The following is a 26,302-nucleotide window of genomic DNA, read 5'->3' as shown; positions in this document are numbered from 1 at the left end:
GACCTTGGACAAATTCTTTTCCCTTTCTATCTCTTTCTCTCTCTTTGCAGAGAAACTTTTCTGCTTAAATCCTGAGGCGAAGGTTGGTTAGTATTTGTTCGTTCGGTCAACATGTGGATAAGGACTAATTTTAGTAAAGGTCTTTAAGTAGGAGTTTTATTTCAAAAACCCAAATAATTAGATAATGCCTGATGGTTTTTGAATACCCTCTAGTAACTACTTTAAATACACAAAAAAAGGAAAGGAATGAAAACCAGCTCACCCTCTTGGCTGTGCTTCCCACACAGCCCTCTACAGCGGGAAGTTTTACCCAAATAAGCCTGAACGCACCCAAGAAGCAGACGTGCTGACCCCCTTGTTCTGTGGGGCTGGTTTGGGGGGCGTTGGGGGTCTTTTAGCTGATGTTCACGCACTCTGAACTCATTCTGCTCTTCCAGTGAATACTGAAAAGCCCCTCCTTGGTGTACGCCGACAGATGGTTAAGAAATATTATTGTATCCTCACATGACAATTTTTTTCTTTTTATTGAGGTTTTCTTTTCTTCCTACTGAGAAAACCAGTAAATCGTGAAAAGCGGCGATCCTTGATAGTCTCACCATTTTTTTCTTCAATAACAACCGGATTGTTCCACACATCCAGTTTTAACCACCGCTCCTCGCTGGCAGAAAGGCTGCGGGGGGGTTGGTTGCAGGACTCAGTTCAGCTCTAACCGCGAGAACCTGGTGGGGCTGTGTAACTGAGAAGTTCCAAACTCCTTGTCTGTATCTGGGGGGGGGGGGGGGGGGTTGTTTGGTTTTAAAATAAAACTAGCTCTCTGAAATATCCTGGGTGCTTATGTCTGTGTATGCTGAGTAAATGTACAGAGTAGGGGATGGCTGTTGGAGCCGCAAGGCATGGCTCGTCATCGGAAGAGCGTGTAGTGCTGTGCTGTCAAAGACTGGAAAGCTGCTCCACCGGTCTGAGTTAAGGAATTAAATAAACATCCCGTTCCCATCCCTTCAGTTTACATCCTAGTTTTGCCTGTTATCCTAATATGGGATAATTTACTGGGAAAACAAAGTCAGGACAGGCAAGAACTTCCCAAGGGAGGAAAGCCCCAGGTCACTATTATGTATTGACATCAAGCGACAGCCCTACGAGTAAGCACCGAACGGTGAAACAAAAGCGATTGCTTCGTGTAACTTCAGCAGCAGAACAGCCTGTGAGTGCAACGAGAAGACGTGCCGCGAGGCAAACTTGTAGCCCGGGCTATCGGTATAGCGTCGCAGTGTCTCCTGATTTATTAATGGACGGAATCTTTGCAAAAACCAAACTGATGTGCAATTGTGTATCAGATTTTTTTTTTTTTTTTTGGGGGGGTGGTGGTGGTGGCGGTGTTCAGGTTTTTGGTGCTTTTGTTTTATTTTTAAATGACCACTTAGCAGATTAGTTGGTTGCTTCCAGTCGTGTAATTGTGCATACAAATCGGGCATTCAATTGTGCCTTCCTTTTTTCCCTTTTTTTTTATGCTGTGTCCCTGAGCTACTTTGGTTTCTAAATTCAGGCCTTACATATTTATCTGTGCCATTCAATTAGACCACATCCCCAATGCTGCTGTATAGTTTCACAGTATGTGGGAAATTTGGTAATTAAATGCATGCAAATACTGCAAGAATAGAATAAATTAATTTTTCCTTAATATCAGCAGCCTATTCTGTAATGTTTCTGGAGCTAATGTCACCAAGATGCTGGCTTTTCTCTCCCCTTCTTGCCATGTTTTTTGAGTCTTTATTGTTATTACTCTAGAAATACCTGGTGGAGTTTATATGAAAAGAATCCGAGCCCAGGCTACGCTGTGTAGTTACGTTAGGAGGGAGATCTATACTGAAGTTTTTTGGATCTCCAGATAAAATCTGGGGTGGAAGCAGCGTTTGATTAAGTTCTACACGTGTGGTGGCAGCTTTAGATTTGCGTGTGAATCGGAGCCTTCAGAAAGCGGCGCCGTCACAGCCGGGGTGAGGCAGTTGCAAGGAATAACCTGGAATCACTTGGCAGGATACTTTGCACTAGACGTTCTGGGTTTTGGAAATATCCCAATATATTAAAGGCTCTTAAAAAAAAAAAAACAAAACAACAAAAAGGACTTTGTTATTTCTACGCCGTATTTATTCGTGAAGTCTGCCGCAATCCACAGAAAGTTGTGATTCTCGGTTTCGGAGCGTGCCCGTTGCTGAGGCTGGCAAACGCGTCCCAGCTCGTCCTTACGGATGGGCGCGTGCCTCCGTTTCGGTGGTGTCTCTGGCTTCTGTGAACTCTTCCCACGCGGATACAGCACCGTCTTCAAAGCCGAGGGCTGTAAAGCCCATTGGTGGCTAACGTCATGCTAAAATAGCTGAATTGGAACGATTCAGTCCTATATTGTAGTTTATAAGGAATTTGAAAGTTGTTCTTCTTTCAGAGATCCCGAAGCTTTAATTTTGATGCTGCGTGCACGTTTGCTTAACAGATCCGACCTTACCGGTGATCTTTTTTCTTTACTTAAGGGGTGTTATCCCACGTAGCTTTTAGCTTCTTTCTGTGCCCTATACCCGTGGTTATTTTGCCTTTCCTCTTGAATTTGTTGCCACTTTGGCTTCCTCCCTGAAGTGCCGAGCGATGTCCGGGCTGGGTTGTATTCCAGCCTGCAGTACTGCAGTGCTCTTGCATCAGTGCAGGGTTTCTGGAATTCCTCTCCTCTCTTGGCCTCCTCCTGGAGTGTGAAAAGCTTGAAGAGGTACCAGCAGCTCAGAAATGCAATATATTCTTGTTGCTGGTTCTCGAGCGAGAGCTTGGCAAAAGGTGCAGAGCTGCAGAGGGTTTGTAGGCGGCTGGATTCAGATAAACGAACTTCCTCGCGGCTCTTCTCTTTGGTAGGAGTGGGGGGGAGAGAGCAAGGTGCTCTTCGTAGGGACAGTGTAAAATCCTGCCAGAGCTCTGTGCTCCTTTGCAGGTTGGAAGCTGCACGAGGTCTTCCTTAGCTGTGCTCCTGTACCTCGTCCCTTTTCTTTTTGTCATGGAGAAGCGCTCGTTGGCGTTGCATCTGATGCAAGAGAAGACTCTGTGTCTAACCCGCGTATTATAGAAACTTAACTTGCAGAGGTTACTATTGTACTTGATGAAAGTCTTTTAGAATTATTTCATTCTCAGGGTGTGAAATGAATAGAAACCATGAAAATTATACATGTGCAAAATGAAATTATGAGATGTGACTTCCCGTAGTAGAGATGTGGAGTGCTCTGGGGTAGGAAGAGATGAGCCCACTGAGGTCTTGGTCCTGCCTAAAGAAGTGTCGGAGTGTTCCCTGGCACAGCTATTCCAATGCACGCTGAAGGTGTTAAGGAAACTTCTCCTTAACTGCAGTAATATCTGATGGGACACAGAGGAGCGGGTTTTTTTTGTTTTTCAAAAGAGCTCGGCATATTCCGTGCACGTCGGCCACTGCGCGCTCTCGTAAACCCAGCCCCAGGTTACTCCTCCTGTTGCTTTGCTGAGTGCGTTGTTAGCGGGGTAAGGACCGTGCCAACCCCCGGCTCTCTTCAGACACCGCCGAACACCTCGTCCTGACCCTGGGAATAGCGCTGACTTGGAATTTTTATCTAATAATCAGGTTTTATCTAATAATCAGTTTGCTAGAGAGCAAGGACCAGCAGAATCATTTTCACAGGAAAATCTGCGTTTGATAAAGTCGCTTTTCAGAATGGTTTCTGTAGTCTAGACCAGAGTTTGTGCTCGGGAGACGCCCAGAGCAGGAGAGCCTTCGGGGTGGCTGGTGGAGATCCAGATCTGTGGGCCCATTCTGCCTGTGTTGCAAAACTTGGGTGACGTAGCGTGGCGGGCAGGGACGGGCAGGGATGGCCAGGGACGGGCAGACTCACTCGGTGTCCAGCACTCGATGTGCGTCTGCCTGTAGCTTGTATTGGGAGTGAAAAGCAGCAGGTCTGCTTGCCTCACTCTGTGAGGACTTGAAGACCAGAGTTGCCTTTGGATCGTCAATGCTCTATGCTTGTCCGCCTGTTTTTTGCCGTGACTGACTTTGTTCTGCCTGTGCTGTTTGCTCCCCTGCAGAGCTGACCTGTCCGGGGTGCGACATAACTAAAGAAGCAGCTGCAGGATGAAAAGATGGCAGCACGGCTGCTCGCACCACCAGGCCCTGATAGTTTTAAACCCTTCACTCCGGAGTCTCTGGCTAACATTGAGAAACACATTGCAGAACTAAAAAAGAAGCAGCGTCCAAAGCAAGACAGCAGCCACCGGGATGACGATGAAGACAGCAAACCAAAACCAAACAGTGACCTTGAGGCGGGGAAGAATTTGCCTTTCATCTACGGGGACATCCCAAAAGGCCTGGTTGCTGTACCACTGGAGGACTTTGACCCTTATTATATGACCCAGAAAGTGAGTCTGCAAGAAAGAAGTCGCTAAACCGCCTTTTTCTTAGGAAATTGCAGGTTTGGGTATGGTTTAAGTGGAAGACAAAGAATGGTGTCTTTGGATGGGGCTTGCTTGGTTTGGTTTGGTTTGTTACATGTTTTTCTTTGAGGTTTAATAGAGTTTATGTGATCAATCTTTAAGCACCTGCTTGGATGGAGTTAGGAGAACAAGGTCTGGAAACTAAAAATAGATAAAGTTGTGCTAATGTACCAATTTTAACCATGAGGGCAATAAGAAGAATTTAATTGAGAGGTAACAGTTTTAAGTGTGTATTTCGTAATGGTTTTAAGTGTGTATTTCGTAACGGTTTTAAGTGTGTATTTCGTAACGGTTTTAAGTGTGTATGTCATTACTTGCATGGAATTCAGTCTGAATTTGATCGTTACGAAGTAGTGGGATATAGAATCATGACAAAAAAGAATTCATGTAAACTAATTAACTAACTGGCTTTCATCTTCATAATTTTAATTTTTAAAATATTTGTCTGTGGAATTAAGACGATATGGCAGGAGGCATTTAGGGGTGCCGAGATGTGTTAAGAAATTAAGTGGTGTCGTGAGGGAAGTGATGAGTAAGCAAACGCTATGCTGGAAATGGAGGGGAGGGATCTTCTACTGGTGAAATAAGGAAGAGCATGGTCACTGATTTTCTTAGAAGGACAGATGACTCAAAACAGAGGTTCTTTACTACTGTTTAATTTCATTGCTTTCTTTGATGGAAATTTAATTTGAATAAGCTGAGATAATTGCCACCTATAACTCAGGCTTAGCCGTGCCACTTGAGAAGCTGGGGCTTTGACCGTATATGTGACAACAGTTGTGATGTGACCGTTCAAAACTTGGGTAGAATGACTGTCATGTAAAATCAGTAAGTTGTCATGGGTAACAAAATGTTTTATGACTTTGCGTTGGGACAGACATTTCTCGCCACACTCGGAAGCGATTCTGTGACTTGCAGGGCGTTATTCACATGAAATCATCTGAATTTGCTGCTAACGTTGGGTATAACTGATGGTTCTTCTCTGCATTTCCACTAGTGAACTTAATGCTTATTTGTTGTGTCAGTGGAGCGAGGAGTGCAGGTACCAGCTGAGAACAGGGCTTTGGAATACGTTGGTTTGTGTGGGTGTGCAATACCAGGCAGACGGGCGTTCAGGTTGACGTGGTGCCTAAGGAAACGTACGGACAGCTGCTGTTGCTGGTAAGAAGGTAGCTCACGTTATCCCTCAGAAATACTTGCTCTTTATGAAACAAATATTTTCTTGTTATTAAACATATGTGGTGTTGCCTGGTTTTGGTGTGGGCAGGCTGTGAAAAAGGGACGCGTAGCTGAAGAGCAGTTCCTGGGATCTCGCTGGCTGTGTGTGGCCGCCTGCGCCCCGCCAACGCAGGTGGTACGAAGCGTCGCTGGAAATCCAAACGGGAGCGTTCTGTGCCCCCTTCGTGTTCACGCAGCCGAACGGACAGTGTACGTGGGAGAATTGGGCCCTGTTCTTTCTAGCTAAAATAGGAGAGCAGTGCTGAAAGGGCGGTGGGCACTGCCATGTCCTGGAGCCTTGGGCAAGGGCTTCTCGGTTGTCTCAACGTTACAGCAGCAGTAGGAGGCAGAGGGGAACCCTGTTACACCTCACGCTTTGTCAGTCTCCATATTCGCCTCCCAACATAATGCTATTAATAGACCTTTCATTTGTAGAGAAAAATAAGGCACATCCCCACTTTGAAGGCATCTGTCACGTCTCCAGAAGAGCGCCGTACGTTTCTGCCTGCAGCCGCTCGCCGAGTTTCTGCTCGCTCGGCGTGCCTGCCGTGCGGGGATGCGAGCTCTCCGCGGAGCTGGAGCAGCTGCAGATGGAGGGGAAGGTTCTGGAGATGGGAGACAAACTCGCACAGCCCTGCCAACCTCGTACCTGCCATTCTGTGAAAAGAGCCTTGCTCTTCCCATAAACACTGGATTAACATTTTACTGGCTCTGTTTCTTTTGCATCCACCTCAGGATGGTGACAGCTTAGGTGCGTGCTGCTGCTTTGCTGCTTCAAGTAGTCAGTGACTTCCCACAAAGAATTTTTTTTAAGGCCATTAAAAAAGGCCCTTGTCTGAATCATCAGGAATTGCGAATCTGCTTGATTCATGGGAAGTTTTCCAAGATTTTTTTTTTTTCCTCCCCCCCTCTCCAGCATTTGCCAGAAGGCTTTGCATCATAGGTCTTTTCTTTTAAAGCTAGATGTACAGCATGCATAGGAACAAATCAGCTGGTCGCTTTTCCTTGCGGTAGGGCACAGTGATCTTGGTTTATCTAAGGAAACGGAAACTGCATTTTAACGGAGGAGCTGAACTTTCCAGTGGCCTGATAACTGATATTTAAAGGAGAAACAGCGTGACCTAGAAACAGAACCATGGCACGGGGAGTCAAAACTCCTGCGTTTGGAGCCCAGCCCTGCAAGCAATGGTTTTGTCCGAGCTATTTCTCTTTTCTCTGCTCAGTTGCATTTTGGAAAATAGGAGTAATGACTCTTAGGAGAATCAGGAAAGTCTCTTTGCTCACAGGTAGCAGATTTTTGAGCTAATTTAGCTCCTTTTTGTCTCTCTTTAAGTACCAGAGAGAATTTTTTCATGAATCTTTCTTTTGCAAATAGTAATCGCCTTCCAATTCCTGACCTGAAGCACATGGTAGAACCAATACTTGCCCATGATATTTGTCATGGGAACCTGAAATGTTTCAGTTAAAAACCCCAAAAGGCAGGTACATGAACTTCCTTGTTTACACGTGCAAACAAAATTCAGGAAAGCTACCTGTATGAGCATCCCTAGCAATGAAAGCAAAGCACCTGATTGCCTCATAGTCTAGTCATCCTTCAGGGTTTGCTTAAGCAAGAGGTAAGGACCATCATCCTCTTTTATTTCTGCAGGTTTAGTACTAGTATGTCTTTTTTAAAGATGTTTTTCCATCTTTTAGACCTCTCTTTTTCCTTCTCTTCCGTTTGCAGCCTAGGCTATCACTCCTACTAAACAACTCCTCACCCCGTTCTTTCCCATTGAACGTGACGTTTGCCAGGTTGTGGCCGTTTTCCTCAAGTAACTTCCATCTCACTCAGCGTGAATCTCATACTTGCTACAGAACAAGGTAAAGGTGCTGACGTTCCTGCAATGGCTCCATTTCCGAGGCGGTAGCAGGTCCCTGAACATTCTGGGAATTGGGGCCATGTATAAGCTCAGGTGGCTGGGTGTCAATGGAGGAGTCACCCCTGCGGTTGTAGAAGACTGTCTGTATATCCGTGAAGATCTGAGGCTGGAGTGGGCTTGGCTGAGGTCACCTATAGCTTGCAGATGAGCACCTGAGGATTGTTCTAGTGTGTATGTGCCAATGGAGTGACTTGCAACTTCATCGAGTCACATGCACGGTTTGGAAATGGGCCCTCTGGTCCAGAATGTCACCTTGCCTGCGTGGAACTGGGAAAATTACAGGGATGTGGAGAGACCAGCTTGCGGGAGGCATGTCTGGCTCTAGCATGTGCTTCCAGGAGCCTGCGCTTGTGACTTCTGTAGGGCACGGTAACGGTCCTACAAGGTCATGATGCCATTAATGGGGTTTGCATTTCAGTGGAGTCACTGAAACAGAGGGAAGAATCGAGACCATCTCAAAAATCAGCCTTTCATCCTTATTTCCAACAGCTAATTACCTTTTCCAGGTCTTGGGTGTTTAATGTTATGTTCTCTTCCGCTCCATCTCTCCAGTGGGCTCAAAAGGAGCAGGAGAAGTAAGCGTGCCCTTCCTAGCTATCGTCCCTGCTGTCGTGGTAGAGTGAAGAAAGGGGAGTGTGATCCCCATCAGGCACCTTCCCCGGCCCTTTCTGGGTGTTGGATGGAAGGCAAAGTGTCATGGAGTTGTTTGCTGTTGTACGGCTGTTCGTGAGACGACAGATAACGGTACTGCTCGCATCCGGTCCCCAGGGTTGCCGTAGCACGTAGAGCTCTCATGCTGTGAGCAGGGTACGCCGAGTGTGGCACGGACTGGGAGGCGAGAGAATCTCTGCTGCAGTCACCTAAATAGCTGCAGCCCACTGGTGATGAGTGGAAGGAAGGAGAATCATTTCCGCTTCTGAGGCAGAATGAATTTCCTCACGTAGGCAGATTGTGGTGTCGTTAAAACTTTAATCCAGACCAATTTCTCAATATTGCATGTAGAACAATATTTATTTTTTAAATATATCTTTCAGGAATGTTTTATTTGATACATTTCAGAAAATGTCAAAGGTTTTTCCTATGTTGGGCTTGAAACAAGAGATTAAAGCAAGAGCAAAATGTGGGAGGCACTTTTTCCCCTTAAGCTTTTCAGCAGTGAAGAATAAGTTACTAAGAAAGAATAAATTTGTCCCCTTTTGGGGTGTGTGTGGAAAAATAAATATTAACCGATATGGTTTCTGTATTAGGAAGTACACTTCCATGAGCCAAAACAGACTTGCAAAATATTTTGCGTTGACGTTTAATTCTGTATATACTTCTTCAGCCTACGGGGTGCCAGAGTTCCCTGTAAATTAATTTTGAAAATAGCTGCTAAAGTAACTTGCTCAGGGTGTCATCAGAAAGTCGTCGCTCTCTCTTGCTTAACATTGAGAGTAAGGCAGTCATCAGCTGCCACCGTAGGAATATGGTTCCATATGTTCTTAGGCTGTTCGTAAAGCTGTTTTCTTCTTAAATCTTCTGCCCACTCCTCCTCACTTTGCAGCCATTACAGAAATGCTTAATGTAAAACCCGCGTGAAGCAAGAGTATTTTCATCTCCATATAGCTGGAATGCTTTTTGCCATCACTTGATCAATTCTGTTGTGCTCTCCAGCATAGCTTCTTTAATGTGCTGTTTTGCAAATTGAGAAGACTTGTCTTTTGTGATCTTACTTCTTTTTCATGTGAGGACTATTTCTAAGGTTCCTGTAAAGCGTAGATTCCCAGCCAACATCAAGAAAACTAAAGTGGACAGAGCCTTTTTTCACAAGTCTTTAGCAACAAACTGAGACTTCTGAAAGTTCAACCAGACCTCATCTCTTGGAAGATGACTGCAAAATGCCTTTCTCCAGGTATCACCTTTCTCTGAGTTTTGAGCTTTGCCTCAGCAGATCTTAAAAGGGCTTAAGGACGTTCTTGGACCTGAACCAGCAAACATTTTAAGAGCGTGCAGCCATTTTGAAATTGAGTTTTAATATGTCAGCAGCAGTTATAAAGAAAAACTAAGATAAGGGTTTAAATTGCCAAACACTTTTTGGCTTTCGTGCTTTTCTTTCTACTGACAAGGCCAAGCGGAGTTTTACCTGGGATTTTATAGGACACACAGGGGAACTGGAGCAGTGGATCTCGGAACCGTCGGAATCGATGAGCAGGCTGGAATGTATGGCACCTACTTTGTGCTGCTGTTGTCCCAAGAGGCCCAGTTATGATGGGCTTCATAGACAGGGATCGTTTCAGCAAGCATTATGGTCTAAAAGGAAAGCTGGGCAGAGCATGGAAGAGACAACAAGGAGCTGCCTTAGGTAAGGCCGTGTAAGAGATGGAGGACCAAGCTGGCAAGCAGAATGTGGAGTTCGTGTTTGGTAGGTGATTGCCCTGGTCATTGGATGAAGTAGCTTATCTTACAACAGGGAATGCCAAATTTCTGGGTCGATCCTTGTGTAGCAGCTAGTGAAAATGTGTGTTTCCATGTAATGACTCCAGCGTGCCAAGGCAAGCAGGCTCTGACCCTCCACGTAGAGCAGTTTACATCCACTTTCCTGCCTGAGCCTGGCTCGCTCTTCTGGTACAGGTCGAAAGTCTTTGGGTTGGTTTACATCTGTGAAGCAGCATGCACGGACCTGTGTCTCCATGTGAAGAACGGGTTTACTTCTGGCTTGCTGAGCTGCATCTGAGCAAGCCGTTGTGCTCCTCCACCATGATTTTTCCTGTGTAGAAATGGAGGCGTAATGAAACGGAGCCGCCTCACAGAACCACTCCATGGGTTTGGGGGAATTTCTGACTTTGTCCAGCTCACCTTGTGCCCACGTTCAGCACAGTCACGTCGCAGATTTCGTTGCTTAGAAGATGCGGTGGGGTTGAGCGCTCAGTGTTGTGCCAGGGACACAACCAAAGCCCGTGAGCATCCCAGTGTGATGGGTGTCCTGCTCCAAAGCCTCTCAAGGGACAGCGAAAGAAGATTTAAAAAGGAATGGTGTGTGAGTCTTGAAAAGTTGGTGGTGTCAGGGAAGGAGGGACAGCTGGATCTTAAAATCAGTTGTCCCTTGACCACTCTGTAGTCTGCAATTTTGAAAACCATACAGCCTTTTAGAATGTTGTTACATGCCAAGGTGATCTGTTCATTAATTCTTGATGCTGCAATTTAAGAGCTGTCCAGAGTTGTCTTTTAAGTGCTTTTCTTGGGAGATGCATTAATGGTTATGCTAACTAATCTTTCTCACTCAGTGCTGAACCACAATCTGATTTTGATTTCCTTTTCAAAGAATTTACTGCTCAATGGTCTAATTTAGCCAAATGAGCTAAAATACGTTGTTTCACTTACTAGGAGGGAAATGACAAATTTCATAAGAGTGAGTCTCCTGGGGAAGCACAGTGACTGCGTTGGCAGCAAGCCCCTGTGGATTCCCTCGTGTTGGACTCCGGGAAGGCTCGGGGCTGTGCCAAACGGTGGGCTGGTGCCGGGGAGCGAGCCTGCAGCGAGTCCGGCTTTGCTCTATCCCCCTGCAGCGGCCGGGTTCATCCTGCCTCGCTGATGCTGCAGCATCCCGAAGGGAATGTAAAATGGGAAAATGGTGCCGGAGAAAGGGCTTTGGCTTTTCAGTGCACACAAATGGCTTTTTTTTCCTTCAAGTCGAGTGGTAGGTGCATTGAGTGTGCTGGTATTAAGCAACCACAGTTCTAATTTTGCCTCTCCAGATGGCTGCGTGTGATTCTCCCGGTGCTTTTTGATATGCATGTTCGCTAGCGGGGAGATGAAATAGCGGGTCTGTATTTTAAGGCTGGTGATGGAAAGATGAGATCGATTCTGCCTCACGTTTACATGATTCATTCCACAGGTTCTGTATAAAGTAGCGAACCTTAACATCTCGCTAATTAAAGGCAACGAGAGCGCATGACTGTTCCTGGAGTTGGTGCGCCAGCATGGAATGTGCTCAAAATTCAATGAGTGGGGACGATGGGTATCGGATTGGTGTCTGCTGGGGTGGGGGACTCTGCCGTGACATTTTCTTTCCGCTTACCTGTCAATCTTTCTTTGCAGGTGAGGTGCTGTCTTGTAAAAACACGATTCGTTGGGGTAGCTGTTAGCGAGGTTTGGGAAGGAGGCGCAGGCTACGCAAACGCTGTGCCGGAAAGATGGTCTTGAGCATGGAGCAGTGTCTAATTCTGAGGTCTGGGTGCAGCTGCTAATTCTCCCGAATTCGTAGTTGCTTTGGGCCTTGGTTCTTATCTATTCGATAGGGATAAGAGCGCTTCGACCCTCGTGTGATGAAATAGTGCGCTCTTGGATGGGGGATTTTGCTTCTGCTCTGAGGTGTCTAGTAAAATGGATGGTTTGGAGTAGAATTATTCATGATGTACTGGTAGGTATGTTTTACCCTAATGGGAACTTCATAAAGGAGATTGTTCTTTAAAAAAGCAGAAAATGCTATTTTTTACCATGGAAGTTGTTCGTCTTTTTTTGTACAATTCATGCTTTGATTTTCATGCATTAACTCTCTCTCTCTCTTTTTCTTTCTTTCTGTTTCTCTACAGACCTTTGTAGTACTAAACAGAGGGAAAACACTCTTCCGATTTAGTGCCACACCTGCCTTGTACATTTTAAGTCCTTTTAATCTGTTTAGAAGAATAGCTATTAAAATTTTGATACATTCATATCCTTTTTATTACCGAGTTATTTTTGCCTTTGTATGTTCATTGAGAAATCTCTTGCCTGTTGTCTTATTGCTCAGTTCAAACAGTGTCTGTGAATTCACCTGGTGAAGTTGGATTGGCCTCAGAGCATCCACAAAAACATGCTTTTTTGACTGAAAAAGCATGGTCCTTTAGACACATCCAATCAAGTAAACTTTTCGTTTATTTTCCCTGCTAAATTGTACTTATCTGTGTCCGTTCTTCCGTCAGTGCACAGACATTGATAAGTTTTGGAACAGATACGATTTAAGGTTATGCTTCACATGACGAGTAGTTGAGCTTTAACTAGCTGCTAAAATGGTTAAACGGAATTAGTGTCTGGAGAAGGAGCCAAAGATACCTCATATGGAATTAGACGCTGACTAATTTCTTGCTCTTTTGGCATCTCTCAAACTTCCCTCTAATGGCAAGGCTATTCCAAAATGTTCCACGGCTGGGCTTCAGACAGCTCTGATAGCTTCGGAAGTGTCATCTGCATGTGTTATTAGGAGAAGGAAAAAAAAAATAGTAGTATATTGAATGAGCTGCTTTGCCCTGTTTATTTATTTATTTTTAGAGAGTGACTCTAAAACGGAAACAGGTTCATTTGTTGGTTTAGAGGCTTCTGTATACTTACTTCCTGCATCTCGTATGAAGAAAAAGCTTTTCCATCTTTTCAAAGTCGACTTGGGATCTGAGGCTGGGAGCGTTTTCCTTGGGTGTGTGTTATTTCTCATGGACTTGCCTCCCCTCTGGGTGAGATGCAGATCTGTCAGGTTGAGGCCGAGATGCTGCAGTGGATCTTGGGCCTTGATCTAAGAGCCATTTGAGCCTGCTTAAACAGTTTTGGAAGTCAGACAGCTTTGGATCTGACCCTGGATTTCACCATTCTTCTAATAATTCAGTAGTTAAAATCCACTCAAACTTCTAATTCTGCAGTTGTGCTGTCCCTGCACTGCTCCTCGAATCAGTTAGTCCAGCACCTTCCACCTGCAAAGGTGACACACAGAGGGAGCAGAGACGTTTGGAAAGATTCACGAGATTCTCTCCAAGCCAAATCCTAGGTGTCCATGGATTGCAACGCTGCTTTCCTGTTGGATATATTAGCGCACAATATATTTTCATGTTACTGAATAGATGGAATTATTTGGGGAGACCTTTCATTTTGAATCGCTAAGACGTACCAGAAAATATTAAACAAATTGAATGGTGACATAAAAATACTATTTATATATAGTCACCCTTGTCTTATTTCCCATGACTGCTGGAAGCATCTTGGCTCTTATTTGTAGTCCGCAGAGAATAGACTGGAATTGAATTTTATTGCAGTACAGTGATCGTTAGGGAGCCGTAAGGTGATGAAGAGAGCCACGCTAGTGTCCCTTTGATCCTTGACTTTGTTCTACAGTATTTAGCATGATCATTATGTGCACTATTTTGACCAACTGTGTATTCATGACTTTTAATAACCCGCCCGAATGGTCCAAGAATGTGGAGTAAGTAATGCTTCTTGTGTTTTTAAGTACCTCACAGAACATTGTTTTTCCTTGAGAAATCTGTTCCTACTCCCATTTAAGTTAGCATGAATGCAAGTCGTCTTTTATATCCACTTTGTTTAGACCAAAGTCTTTGTAATTCATCTCTTTTCATGCCTAAATTGACATTTCTACAAACTTTTCAGTGCGGCTCTCTTTCTTCCTCATAACAGGTATACATTCACTGGTATTTATACATTTGAATCACTTGTGAAAATTATTGCAAGAGGTTTCTGTATAGATGGCTTTACTTTCCTACGCGATCCATGGAACTGGCTAGATTTCAGTGTGATCATGATGGCGTAAGTTGTGTTTTCAGATTATTTCAGGTGTTTGTGGCGTACGGGAGGGGATGAGACCTTAGGAAGGGGGCGGGGGTGTGAGCAGAAAACAAATCAAGGAAAACTTCAGTGAATCCCCAAAAGATTTCTTTCTTGATTTTTCAAAAGAAAGCTTTAGCCTGACACAGAGTCACACATCTAAAATGCAACTCCGTGGAGTTAGTGGAGTTGCTGCTGCAAAAAAGACGATTTTCTGAAAACTGCTTTTATTAATATAAGACTTTATAATAGTGCCTAGCATTTTAGATTGCTTACATGGCAGAGTGGCAGCTTATTCTGTTAAGCCTAGGACTAGGAGCCAAACAGCTTTAAATTCTAGTCTCCACCACTCCTTCCCTCCTTGGGCTTGCATGTTAAAATTTCCCGGGCTGCGACTTCAGGTTGAACAGTTATTAACCCATTTCTGATGAAGATGTAGCATCAGAGAAGGAGGCACTTTATTTTTCTTCCTCGTTCTTTTCTTTTGCGCCAGATCAGCTTACATTGGTCTGATAATGAGGATTCATGGGGATGTCTGAACTCACAGCTGAACCAGGAGATGCAGGCTAGATTTCTGGCTTTTTCCTTATCGGCCTGCGTTGATCGTTGCTTAGGCTTAGTACCGCTGGTGAAAACCAGGTGGATGTCCCTGGTCGTCTGAGTCACCGGTGGAAGAGATTTTTTTTTTTTTTTTTTCCCTTTTACGTTGGTTTTTGGAATATTGTACGTGTGCATGTTTGGGTTCCCGTAGTCAACAACGGCCGCTGAAAACTGAGGAAAGCTCAGGAGCCTAATTTTCAAGGGTTCAGAGCACTTGAATTTCATTGTAGCAAGATGCTTTAATCATCTCAAATGCCCTTTTTTGGCTGGATTCTGCACCCTGAAACCTGAGTTTCTGCTCTTTTTCTACTTGCCTTTTAGTCGTGTATTTAAACTATATGCAAAGAGTTGGACATTGTACACAAAAGGCAAACCAACCGGTAACTCACTGACACTTTTACTTCGGAATAGACGGGGATCTGCTGTGCACGGTGTAAACAGGCTTGTGTGGGTGAGGCCTCCAGTTCTGTGCACACAGACCGAATCCGGCCTGTCAATTTGGTTATTTCCTTTGTTTCTCGATAAATTAACAAGTGATGGCGTGCCAGCTTTAAAAGGCCCAATGCATCGATCTTAAATAAATGTGCTAAATCTCTAGCTGATCAGACTCTGTAACCTCCTCATTTCCAGTGAGGTTGCCTGTAGATGTCAAATACAATCCTTTTTTTGTGTCAAGGGCTGCGGCAAGCCTCTGTGTTATTTCAGTCCCACTAAGAGGGTCTGAGTTTCATGAAGCCCTTGAGGCCTTTTTGCACCAGGAAGAATCGGGACTATTGTGCATTTCTTTGCTTTTTCGTACCACATTTATCCCCAGGCATCGCAGAGGAAATGTTCTGTTCTAAGCTGTGGTAAAATATAACTCTGTTAACCTTGCACTAAGCCTCTTATCCTCTGTGTATCTCAGGTTTACCCCCTTGTAAACCAGGGATAATCAGACCTACCTGTGGCTCACAAACAGGTAGTAAAGCATAAAGGATTAAAATGAAGGACGCTAATCAAAGCAAAAGATGATCATGCTTTATTAAAAACATGAAGTGAAGCGAATATACCTAAAACCATTGAACTGAGGCAATGTCACCAAGTCTCCTCGCAAATTTGGCACTTTTATAATTGCCGTCTTCTGTAGAGATAGCGTTAAATTTTCCAGTCCTGTACAGGCGAGAATGCAAGTATCTAACCCCGCACCTGGACGAGCTGGTTGCAGCGTGGAGAGACTTAAACTGTGTTTTGGCTCTGAAATTTTCTGTCTCTCTCTTTTAAATGCCAGTTCGAAAGCATTTTAAATGACAAGCTGTTTCCTATAAACAGACAACTATATGAAAAGGAAGGTGACCCCAACGGTGCCATTAACTCTGGTTTAATTCTGCAGGTATATAACAGAGTTTGTAAACCTAGGCAATGTTTCAGCTCTGCGGACTTTCAGGGTTCTGAGAGCTTTGAAAACTATTTCTGTAATTCCAGGTAAGGCGGCCTCCGGTTGGTGTTAGCTGTTGGGTACAGGCCCCTGTGAGTGATGTATTGCTTTGTCTGTAGTTGTTGTTTTATTTTGGTGTGTGTATTGTCATTGTGTTTTTTGTGTGTGACCTCCCTCATTGCAGATATGTCACAGAGTTTGTGGACCTTGGGAATGTCTCAGCATTGAGAACTTTCAGAGTTCTCCGAGCTTTGAAAACTATCTCTGTAATTCCAGGTGAGAACCATTAAGCATTAAAGGCTGGTCTTGCGTGTATCTCTCTTCCATATCCCCCCTCCTGTCCTGCATTGCTTATTTCTCAGAAATGGCACTGGGATGTTTTTGATGGGCTTTGCAGTCTGCATACACAGAGTAGTTTGAAATTAAGGCTCCTGGGCCATCAAATCATGGGATGAACAGTCTGCTGTTCCATCCTTCTTTATCCCTGCGTACACCTGGGGCTATCCGATCTCTGAAAGGAAAGCTGGGCCTAAAGTTTAGTTCCAGATGAATAACAGATCAGACACTCCCTGCTCGGGCTGAACGGGTTCTTGCTCAGTGAGTCATCCCACTATCGTCAGTGCTTCTAGAGATGTTGTAGGAACCAGTTTGTAAAGCAAGTGAGCAAAACCCAACCAAGATGAAAACCTTTCTGTGTGAGGCTACTTCAGTTACTTGGAGTCAGATGGGACCTGGGGCAGGCTGTCTTCTAGGTAATGACAAAAAGCTTGCCTCCCCGTTGTCAGAAAGGGTTGATGGTGCCGTTTTGAGACAGACTAAATGGACCATTGGCATTACCGGCTTTGGCATTTGTCCGGTGTAGCGGAACCGGCCGTCAGCTATTAATGCAATAGTGTGTGACCCAAAGTACCGACCGAGCTTTCAGTAAGTCAGGATTCATAGACCTGCCCATTTCACGTGCCGCCCAGAGCTGGACTTTGCAGGCCCATCGCTTACAAAGCTACTTCTAGACTCTAACGCAATCTGGGTGTAACAGGGTAAGCAACAGCCCTTCCTTTATTGTAAGAGACCATGGAGGCGTCATGGACTGAGAATATGATTCTGATCCCAAATTCTTGTCTAGAAAAGTCTCATGCAGATGGTTTCTCAAAAGTGTCCCTAATTTTAAGGTCAAGCTCAAGACTCAATTTTCGTAGGCACCAAAGCATCTGTAGTTTTCCAGTTTCTAGGTGCTTGACCTGTCCCAAGGTAGGCACCCTAAATAATCACTTGATGAGTTTCGGTCTTCTATTTCTTTGTGGTTTGTTTCCTAATGCATTAACTCATAATAGTTCTTTCGCTTTCTCAGGCTGCACTTGCATATACGTTTGCCAGAAAAGAGACTATGGAATTGTAGGGGCCCATCACTTTTGTCCCCATTCCAGACTGCTAAACCCATCAGATGTATATGGCTGTTGTGCATGATGTTCTTAAGTGGCACCTGCTTTCCTTGCACCAAATGAGAGTATGCTAGAATAATGGTCTTACTTAGCCTTCCGTAATGTTTGGTAGTGCACATACAAAGAGCAAAAGATATGTGGGAATTGCTGTTAGCAGTGCACTAGACGGATCTGAAGTGCAGTTGTGATTCTGTCAGCCTGCTACAGGTATTAACTGGCTTGCCAAAAAGAAAAGCATCGATGTTGAAATAAGTTTTGTATGTGTTTTGCTTTCATAATCGTAGCAAAGTGAAGATGATGCAACTTTAATGAGCTGGTTACTAAATGTGTGACAGCATGCCTTGTCTTCCTATGGAAAGGAGCAGAACAGTTCCGTTTTGTATGATTCTGTCCGTACTACTGCTTTTATGTCAAATGACAGCAAGGGGGACAGATCTGAGCCCTTGAAGTTCTGTGCAGCCGTACTTTTTACTAAAGGGATGATGTGCCGCACGCTTTTACTAAAGGGGTGACCTGCTGCACAGAGCCGAGGGGATCCTGTTGGAGCGTGGGGCACGCTGAACGCGTCCGTGGCTGGAACTGCGAACGGCAAAACTTTGGGTATTTGTATCAGACTCTGGACAGGGTTGCCCCAGTTGTGGTTCTGCAAAGCACAGACCTTGCTCAGCTCTCGGTTTTGTGACTAACAGTATGAGGAATGTAAAGGTTTGCGTAATTAGCCTTTTGGGTTACTTAATATGAACTTAGGCATAGAATGCTCTTTATGGGTTTTAGTGGCATCACGTCTCAGGGAAGAAGTGATTTTTAGAATACACTTAATATTACAGTGTAAAGGAGTTCCCTTTCTGCTCCAGCACGTGTAATGGAATGGGAATTTTAACACAGCGCCGAGCTAATGAGAAACTCATGTTAGTGTTATGACGAGCGCTAACTACATCTTCTGTCAATAACTGGAATTATCCTCGGTGTGTTTTTTAGACAAGATAAAAATGGGAAATCTTACCAGAATATGACACACCACTGGACAAAATTCTGTGCAGGTAGAGGGTCTGTATGGATTTGGTGACAGGAGGAGACTGTGGCACCTATGAGCTAAAACATCAAAATATTGCCTTCCTCTTATGGCTTGGTAGACCATATCAAACTCTGTGGTGATCTAAAGATTTTTTTTTTTTTTTAATTGGCACTTGAGTTATTGGTATTTTAATTGACTATTGCCATCAGTCTCCATGCATTGCCAGCCTGTGGCACACCTGCGTTCAATAGGACCCGGGGAAATCTGGATCTGCCGTACAGGATGGCGATTGCTTCAGCTGAAAGCTGTTGAAGTTCCTTTGTCCTGTGCCTGGGGACGCTCTTGCTGCCAGTTGATCACCTCGGTTTGAAACCCCTTTCTCCTTAGACGCCTGTGAGAGAGCGACATAGGAGCTAGAAACAGAAACGCTGGTGCAAATGGCTGCATGCGCGGAGTGGTGCATCTTCGAGCGGTGGAGATGAGCATGCAAGCGAGTGTTGTAACGGTTATTTGTCTGCCGGAACTAACAGCACAAACTGCTTTGTCTTGGAGTAGGGCTTTGGCATTGATTAAAAGTTTTGAAGATTGAAGTAAAAGACATTTTAAAAAATTATTCCTCCATAAGAATTCCTTTTCATTATTTTTGAATCTTTATGTTCCTGATACGGATCAAACCTCTGTTGGTATAGAAAGGTTTCTTGTCAAAGGTTTATCACAGAATGCTCACGTGGCCTCAGCAGAGACTTGGATCTGACTCCCCCCGAATTTTTTTTTTTTTTTTTCCTCCTTTCTGCCTTCAGCCTCCTTCACTACTCATTTATAAATGCGAGATCATCCTACTTCACGTCAGAAAGGCTGATTAAAGGGCCCCAATACTGTATTATTTCTGCCTCTAAAATTCTTGCTGGTTTAGATCTGTCTCCTGAAAGCGTTAGTGCTGCGTTCTTCCCCCAGTTCCTCTTACAGACCAGACTGGTTTGGAAAACCAGCAGGATCCTTGGCTTACGCCTGAGCTTACTTTTATTACTGAGCCTTGCCTATCAGTGATCCCGACGGCCTTGGTAAAACCCAAAGAGCCAGCGCTCTGGATGAAATCCTGCCCTACCCATAACAAACCCCATGATCTAAACGAAAGATTCAGCCCCCGCAAGGAAAGGGGAAGTGCTGAAACAGTTTAGTTAAGCAGTAGAAACTTAAGAAGTAGACAGTTCAAAAGGTATTTGGTCTTTGTAAGTTGTAGTTTGTGCCAATAAGCCAATTAAACACAACTACGTGTGTCCATGGAGAGGTTTGTAGCAGTGTATATTAATTTAACACCTTTGTTTAGACCAAGCCTGCTTTGACAGCAACGACTCCCGAGTACGCTTTGCATCCTGTGCTGCAGGGCTCAGATATTCTCAGGGCTGGTATTTCAGTTTGTTCTAACTATTGCTAGTTCATCACTGAAACTGGTGAGCTTGGTTCACTCGTCACCTTTATCGCACTGTGGAAAAACCTGAATGTGAGCGGTGGTTCCCAGGAACCATGTTACAGCAGCAATCTTTCGCCACCGTATAGCGGTTGTAAGGTACTGTACGTATTTGAATTTTCAATGTCTTTTCATTCTACAGGAGTGATTTCTAGTCTTGTTTTCTCCTCTGCAGGCTTGAAGACCATTGTGGGTGCCCTAATTCAGTCTGTGAAGAAGCTGTCGGATGTAATGATCTTGACAGTGTTTTGTCTCAGTGTCTTTGCTCTGATCGGGTTGCAGCTGTTTATGGGCAATTTAAGGAACAAGTGCGTGATATGGCCAATTAATGTGAACGAGACTTTGCTGGATAACGGCTCTAGGGGCTTTGACTGGGAGGAATACACCAACAATATGTGTAGGTATTTCTGCAGTGAGACTCCCTAAAACCTTCTTATTTGACTCAATGCTGCTGAGCAGGATTTCCGACGTGGTTATAATGTGGTGTGTCCAGCTCTGCGCAGGAAAAACCCCTTGCTCAGATATTTTTCAGTTTTTAGAAACCTGGCCTTGTTGAGGTGTTTCTAGTTGGGTTCGTCCGTTTAGAAGGTCTTGGCTGTGCTCTTTTAGCTAAATGAAGACTTTGTCAACAAGGCTTTTTTTTTTTTTTTTTTTTTTTACTGTTTTGTTTCCAATTGAAAACTCTTTAAATATGGTAAATGGGAAGTAACTGCCCATTTAAATCCCTGGGCTGAATGTCAGGTCCTTCACTTAGTTTTGCTGAGTTCTTCAGAGGATGCACATGAAGTTGTTGGTACCTGTCTCTGCTTTGCAGCATCCTTCCGCGCTGGCAGGGTTTCAGAGCTGTAACCGATGCTGTGGACGATCAAGGAACCAGCCTCCAAGTTTTTGTAACTTAATTTCTTCCTCCGTTCTCACTTGGAGCTTCTCTACTGTGCAGTCAGCTAGTTTTAAATCTTTATTCAGAATGCTATACTGACTTCCAGAAAGGTGTTTAAACTCAGGCGCAGTTAGTGGGGCTAATGTTATTTAAAGCTGAGTTAGTTTACCGATTAATTTATCAGAAGGGGATCTAGAGGGCTCTTCAATGAAGTTTTTGTAGTGCTGTTGAATGTTAAATCCTGTAACTCCATATGTGTGTGCATGTAATATCCTCTTTTTCATCTTCTTCAGCAAATTTTTACATAATTCCTGGCGCCCCTGATCCTTTGCTCTGTGGTAACAGCTCAGATGCAGGGTGAGTGTTAAGCTTTATTAAAAGTAGAGACTCTAATTACCATTGATGTTGGCTAATGATGGCAAAACTTCTGGAATATTTCCTGTTGCTTCCTTTGTTGGTTCTGGCTATATTTCACATGTAAAAGGTTTCATGTTTCTTAATCTAATTATTAATCCATTGTTACTGTCTGTTTGACTAATATAATGCAAGCTGACATTTTTCACGTCATCTCAGGAGGTCTAATAATGATTACTAGTGGCATTATTTCCCTCTGAATCCGATCCTAAGAATCATCAGAGAAGCAGGGGATGGAGGTTCAGAAATGGAAACTTTCCACGTGCTATTGCCTCCAATTGGTTTTTCCACCCAGTCCTTCAGCTCTAAAGACGTGGCAAAAGCCAGTCCTTTCGGCTCACGTCGGGTGAAAAGCCTCCCACTGCCGCATCTTGTTTCCATAGGATAAAGATAAAATCTGAAATCCTGTCTGTCAATCTCCTTGTCTGCCGTTCTTACTTGACACGGAAAGCAAAATGCATGCCATTTGTTACGAGGGTTGTGAAAATCTCCGTGAGCATGGAGAACGTGCATGTTGTCAACTTGCTCTCTCCCTGTGACTGCCTTGGTGCCCTGAAATGGCTGTCGTCTTCTTCACAGTCAATGTCCGGAGGGTTACACGTGCATGAAAGCAGGACGGAACCCGAACTATGGTTACACAAGCTTTGACACTTTCAGCTGGGCTTTTCTGGCTTTATTTCGCCTTATGACTCAGGACTTTTGGGAAAACTTGTATCAATTAGTAAGTAAGCGCTTTGCCTCGGTGTTATACGCGATGAGAATTTGGGGACGGTACAGAAAAGGAAAATGTGCCGAGCTTTATTTTATTCCTCCTATCTGAAAGAGGAACCGTGAGTAAAGCTGCACAATGAGATGCCGTGTGTTGAGGAGGAAGGGGACATTACCTGTAAGCGGGTGTTGTACTTTTAAGCCCAGAAGGGATGGTAGGTCCTCAGCCTGCACACGGAACAGCAAAGGAACTGTGAATTAATTCTGGAGGAACCTGACCGTGTGCTGCAGAAGGTTCTGTGCAGTTCGGCGCTGCTCACAGAAGGTGCTCGGGCGCTTTGGAGGGCAGAGTGTTTCCTTGTAACCCGAGGACGGTTTGGGGAACCTTGCTGAAATGGCTTTTCTTCTACTTTGTTTTGTTTTAAGGGAGTCTAAGCATTGACTTTCACGCTGTACTTCTGAATCCTTTTCAGTTTGCATCCGTTGGATGTTCCCTTAAGCGAAGAAGAGGGATGTCACCTTTTGTGTTTATGCCTAATGCACGTGCAGTGCCTTAGTGCTTTGCAGTGGAATTGCTGAGACGTTAAATATTCGGCACCGCTATATTTTCTTAGAAGCTTTTCAGGTCAAGAAACTTGGGATCAGTTCATGTATCAGGTGTTACTCTGAAATTGCTTTCCCCTTTCCTTTTCTCTTCCCTCTACCGTGCTCTTCTACGTCCAGACCTTACGAGCAGCAGGAAAAACCTACATGATTTTCTTTGTCTTGGTGATCTTTGTGGGATCGTTCTATCTGGTTAATCTAATTTTGGCTGTGGTCGCTATGGCTTACGAAGAGCAGAACCAGGCCACGCTGGAGGAGGCAGAGCAGAAAGAGGCAGAATTTAAGGCCATGTTAGAACAATTGAAAAAGCAGCAGGAAGAAGCACAGGTGAGTGTTTCGATTGTATGGTTTTTGATGCATTTGCGTATTTTAAGATTTATTTGCCTGTTATTACAGAGCAGTGATGTATAATAAAAGATTGCAGCAGTGCTATGGCTGCCTTTCCCTGGCGTCACGTCCGCTGTTGACTGGGGTCAACGTTGCACGTTATCTCTTCCCTGCCGCAGCTGGTTTTTCCTGGATTATATGAAAGCTTGCCGTGATTATTTTGCGTTGGAAAACTGCCTTCCATTAAGGAATTTTTAACCGTTCCCAGAGTTTCTAGTTAAGTGTGGGAATGTCTTTGCCAGGCAGACAAGTACGTCGTTGTTGGTCCTTTATCAAATGCCTATAAACAAAGCGGAGGGACTGAGAGAGATTTTACTACCTGCAAAAGTAGACTGTAAAAATTCTTACAAGTCCTGGCTGCAAGTTTCTTCTAAGAGAAAGAGTAAACATGTCAGTCCTGTCCCCAAGATTTGCGCTTGTATGCACGGAGCCGCACTCTTTCTTAAAGCAGAAAATGGAGTATTAATCCTGGTAAGATCTGACTCATTTTTCCATTCTCTTGCCTTCACCCTCAGGCCGCTGCTATGGTCACTTCGGCAGGGACGGTCTCTGAAGATGCTGTGGAGGACGATGGCGGGGGGAGGATGTCTCGGAGCTCTTCGGAGATTTCCAAACTCAGTTCCAAGAGTGCCAAGGAGCGTCGGAACAGGAGGAAAAAACGGAAGGACAAAGAACTGTCGGAAGGAGAGGAGAAGTGTGACAATGAAAAGGTGTTCAAGTCCGAATCTGAGGACGGCATGAGGAGGAAGGCATTCAGGCTACCAGATAACAGGCTAGGAAGGAAATTTTCCATCATGAACCAGGTAGTTTTAATTTCCTTTGCTAATGTTTATGCTTGCTTATAGTCAGGATAATATTCTACTTTAGATCCTGATTAGCATGTCAAAGGAATCTGCCCACCGTCTTAAACTTGCAGCGGATCAGGATGACACTTATGGCCCAAGTTTACAGCCCTTGCGCACACTTACCCTGGCATAAACTGTTCCTGAGAGTAGGGAATCCAACCAGGTAACGTCTTCACCGACGTAGCTCAGCCAGCCAAGAGTGAACAGCTTCTTAAGTATGGCTGACGGCGAAGTGGTGATGGTTCGTGTAGACCTGGAGAGGGAGCGAAACCACTTTAGCAGCACTTGACGGCACTGCAGTGCTTTCTTTCCGTACTATTCACGCTGTTGTCATTCTTTCTTTTCTCCCTCCTAGTCTCTCCTCAGTATCCCAGGCTCCCCTTTTCTCTCCCGACACAATAGCAAGAGCAGCATCTTCAGCTACAAAGGGCGATTTCGTGACCCGGGTTCGGAGAATGAGTTTGCCGATGACGAGCACAGCACAGTGGAGGAAAGCGAAGGCAGGAGGGACTCCCTCTTCATCCCCATCCGCGGTCGCGACCGAAGGAGCAGCTACAGCGGCTACAGCGGCTACAGCCAAGGCAGCCGGTCCTCGCGGATTTTCCCCAACCTCCGGCGAAATGTGAAGAGGAACAGCACGGTGGATTGTAACGGCGTGGTGTCCCTCATCGGTGGCCCACCTTCCAGCATGCCTGGGGGACGCCTTCTGCCTGAGGTGAAAATAGATAAGGCAGCTACCGATGACAGTGTAAGGAAGTCAATGAGTAGATAGCTTAGGCATGGCGGTCCGTCCTCTTCTCCTCTCCTGAATGCCGCCCTTCGAGTGAAGCAGACACCCTGGCGGAATGAGAGTCGGTCTGTCTGTCCGCAGATGATAAAGTCTGTGTTGGATTGAACACCTTGTGCTTCAACTGCCCCTTTCTTTCCTTCTCAAACTCAGTGACCCACCTCCTTCTCCCCCGGCTTCCTGGGAAAAAAAGGCTTGGAATTGAGTCCTTAATTAAAGGATTAATAATAGTAGAAGTCCTTGGGGCAGTTTCAGAGGAGCTATTTACAGCATGGGAATGGGGGAACCAACCAAAGTTTCTTGCAGATGTTCTCCACAATAAGATCAAATGTTTGGGGATTTAAAGGGAAAAACAAACAGTCTTTTAGCCCTCACTAAATTTTGCAAGGGAAGCTGTTACTAAAGTGAGGATTTTTAAAAAATAATTTTGTTTAATTTTTGACTGTGACTTGTTGTAATCAGTTGACTGAATTGGTGTTGAATAACATTTTCAGTGGATCAATATTTCAGAATGCAGGAGCTCAAAAAATAGAATATTAGTGGGGCGTAAAGGAATCTGGATAAGATTAAACCAACATCATTTGAAAGATGCCTAAATCTGCAAAAAGTCTGGTTACCATGCCTATGAATTCCAAGCTATTTTTTTTTAGTTATTTGAATTCTTGCAACCTATTTGACCTTAATTAGTTATGTTAAGCATTAGTTGCTACCTGATTATTTTTTTTCTTCCCGAGTTAGCATGTTAATACAATGTTTTGCTTCAGTATTTCTCTTTCTAACACAGCATGAATGTGGTAGGAATTGTAATCCGCATGATGCATGCGTAAAAGAGAAAGTATTACTTAGCAGTTATTTTGCTAACTGTATGTGTAGAGAGACGTCAACGTGCAACAAGTAATTAATTGTCATGGTGGGAGAGCTGCACGGGCTGTGCAGAGACCTTGGTTCGCAGACAGCGGAAAATTCCTATAATGAGGAAAAACCCCGGTTATCTGTTAGTATGTGAGGTTGTCTGTGCCTAAACAGAGTGGCGTTTCCAGAGCAGTCTCAGGAGGGAAGCCGTGAGGTGCCTTTAGCAGTGCGAGCGCTTTGACGTGAGGAGAGCAAGGTGATCCTACCCACGGGCGAAATCGAGACGCGGTTTCATGGTCCCGTTGCGTTAGGAAATCAGCGTCATCGTGGGCGAGAGCGGGGGAAATCCCCGTTAGTGCTTGGACAGTGATGTGGCCGAGTTTCTTTTATCCTAGTTTTCAGATGCAGACTTTGAGATAAATGTTGATGCCGTCAAATGCCCGGTTCCTAAACGGAATTAATTTGCGTGGCTCACATGAGCTGGGGTGGAGTTCGCACTCTGCCCAGACGCGTTGCAAAGTGCCCTGGTTAAAAGAGTCGCTGCCTGTCTGTGCTGATTGGTAGAAGTACAGAGTGTAAATTACTTTGTACTACAGCAATCTTCATTAGAAATGTTCTTTAAAATATAGTCCTTAATTTGTCTAAGGCTGCAAAGCACTGGTGCTAGCAGAAATGAGGGCTTTGGTTTTGGTTTGACC

General features: G+C 44.6%; 1 protein-coding gene across 5 annotated transcripts in view; it reads left to right on the top strand.

Moving 5' to 3' along the window:
* Window positions 1–26,302, top strand: part of SCN8A (sodium voltage-gated channel alpha subunit 8) — a 63,686-nt gene that overhangs the window by 15,300 nt on the left and 22,084 nt on the right. For 2 of the 5 annotated variants that reach the window (XM_075737809.1, XM_075737808.1), the window contains exons 2-12: window positions 4,084–4,413; window positions 12,200–12,319; window positions 13,745–13,833; window positions 14,046–14,174; window positions 16,391–16,482; window positions 20,304–20,525; window positions 21,302–21,365; window positions 22,002–22,143; window positions 22,854–23,060; window positions 23,636–23,923; window positions 24,321–24,680. In XM_075737809.1, coding sequence (XP_075593924.1) covers window positions 4,138–4,413; window positions 12,200–12,319; window positions 13,745–13,833; window positions 14,046–14,174; window positions 16,391–16,482; window positions 20,304–20,525; window positions 21,302–21,365; window positions 22,002–22,143; window positions 22,854–23,060; window positions 23,636–23,923; window positions 24,321–24,680 — 1,989 coding nt within the window. In that variant the 5' untranslated portion in view covers window positions 4,084–4,137. Of the gene's footprint in view, window positions 1–4,083; window positions 4,414–8,930; window positions 11,706–12,199; window positions 12,320–13,744; window positions 13,834–14,045; window positions 14,175–16,161; window positions 16,254–16,390; window positions 16,483–20,303; window positions 20,526–21,301; window positions 21,366–22,001; window positions 22,144–22,853; window positions 23,061–23,635; window positions 23,924–24,320; window positions 24,681–26,302 lie in introns of those variants that run through there. The other 3 variants (XM_075737810.1, XM_075737811.1, XM_075737812.1) reach the window with 3 other exon arrangements.

Source organism: Balearica regulorum, chromosome 29 (genome assembly GCF_011004875.1).
Source record: "Balearica regulorum gibbericeps isolate bBalReg1 chromosome 29, bBalReg1.pri, whole genome shotgun sequence".
Classification (NCBI taxonomy): Eukaryota; Metazoa; Chordata; class Aves; order Gruiformes; family Gruidae; genus Balearica; species Balearica regulorum.
Note: the sequence above shows the minus strand (reverse complement) of the source record. Positions and strands in the feature narration are given on the sequence as shown.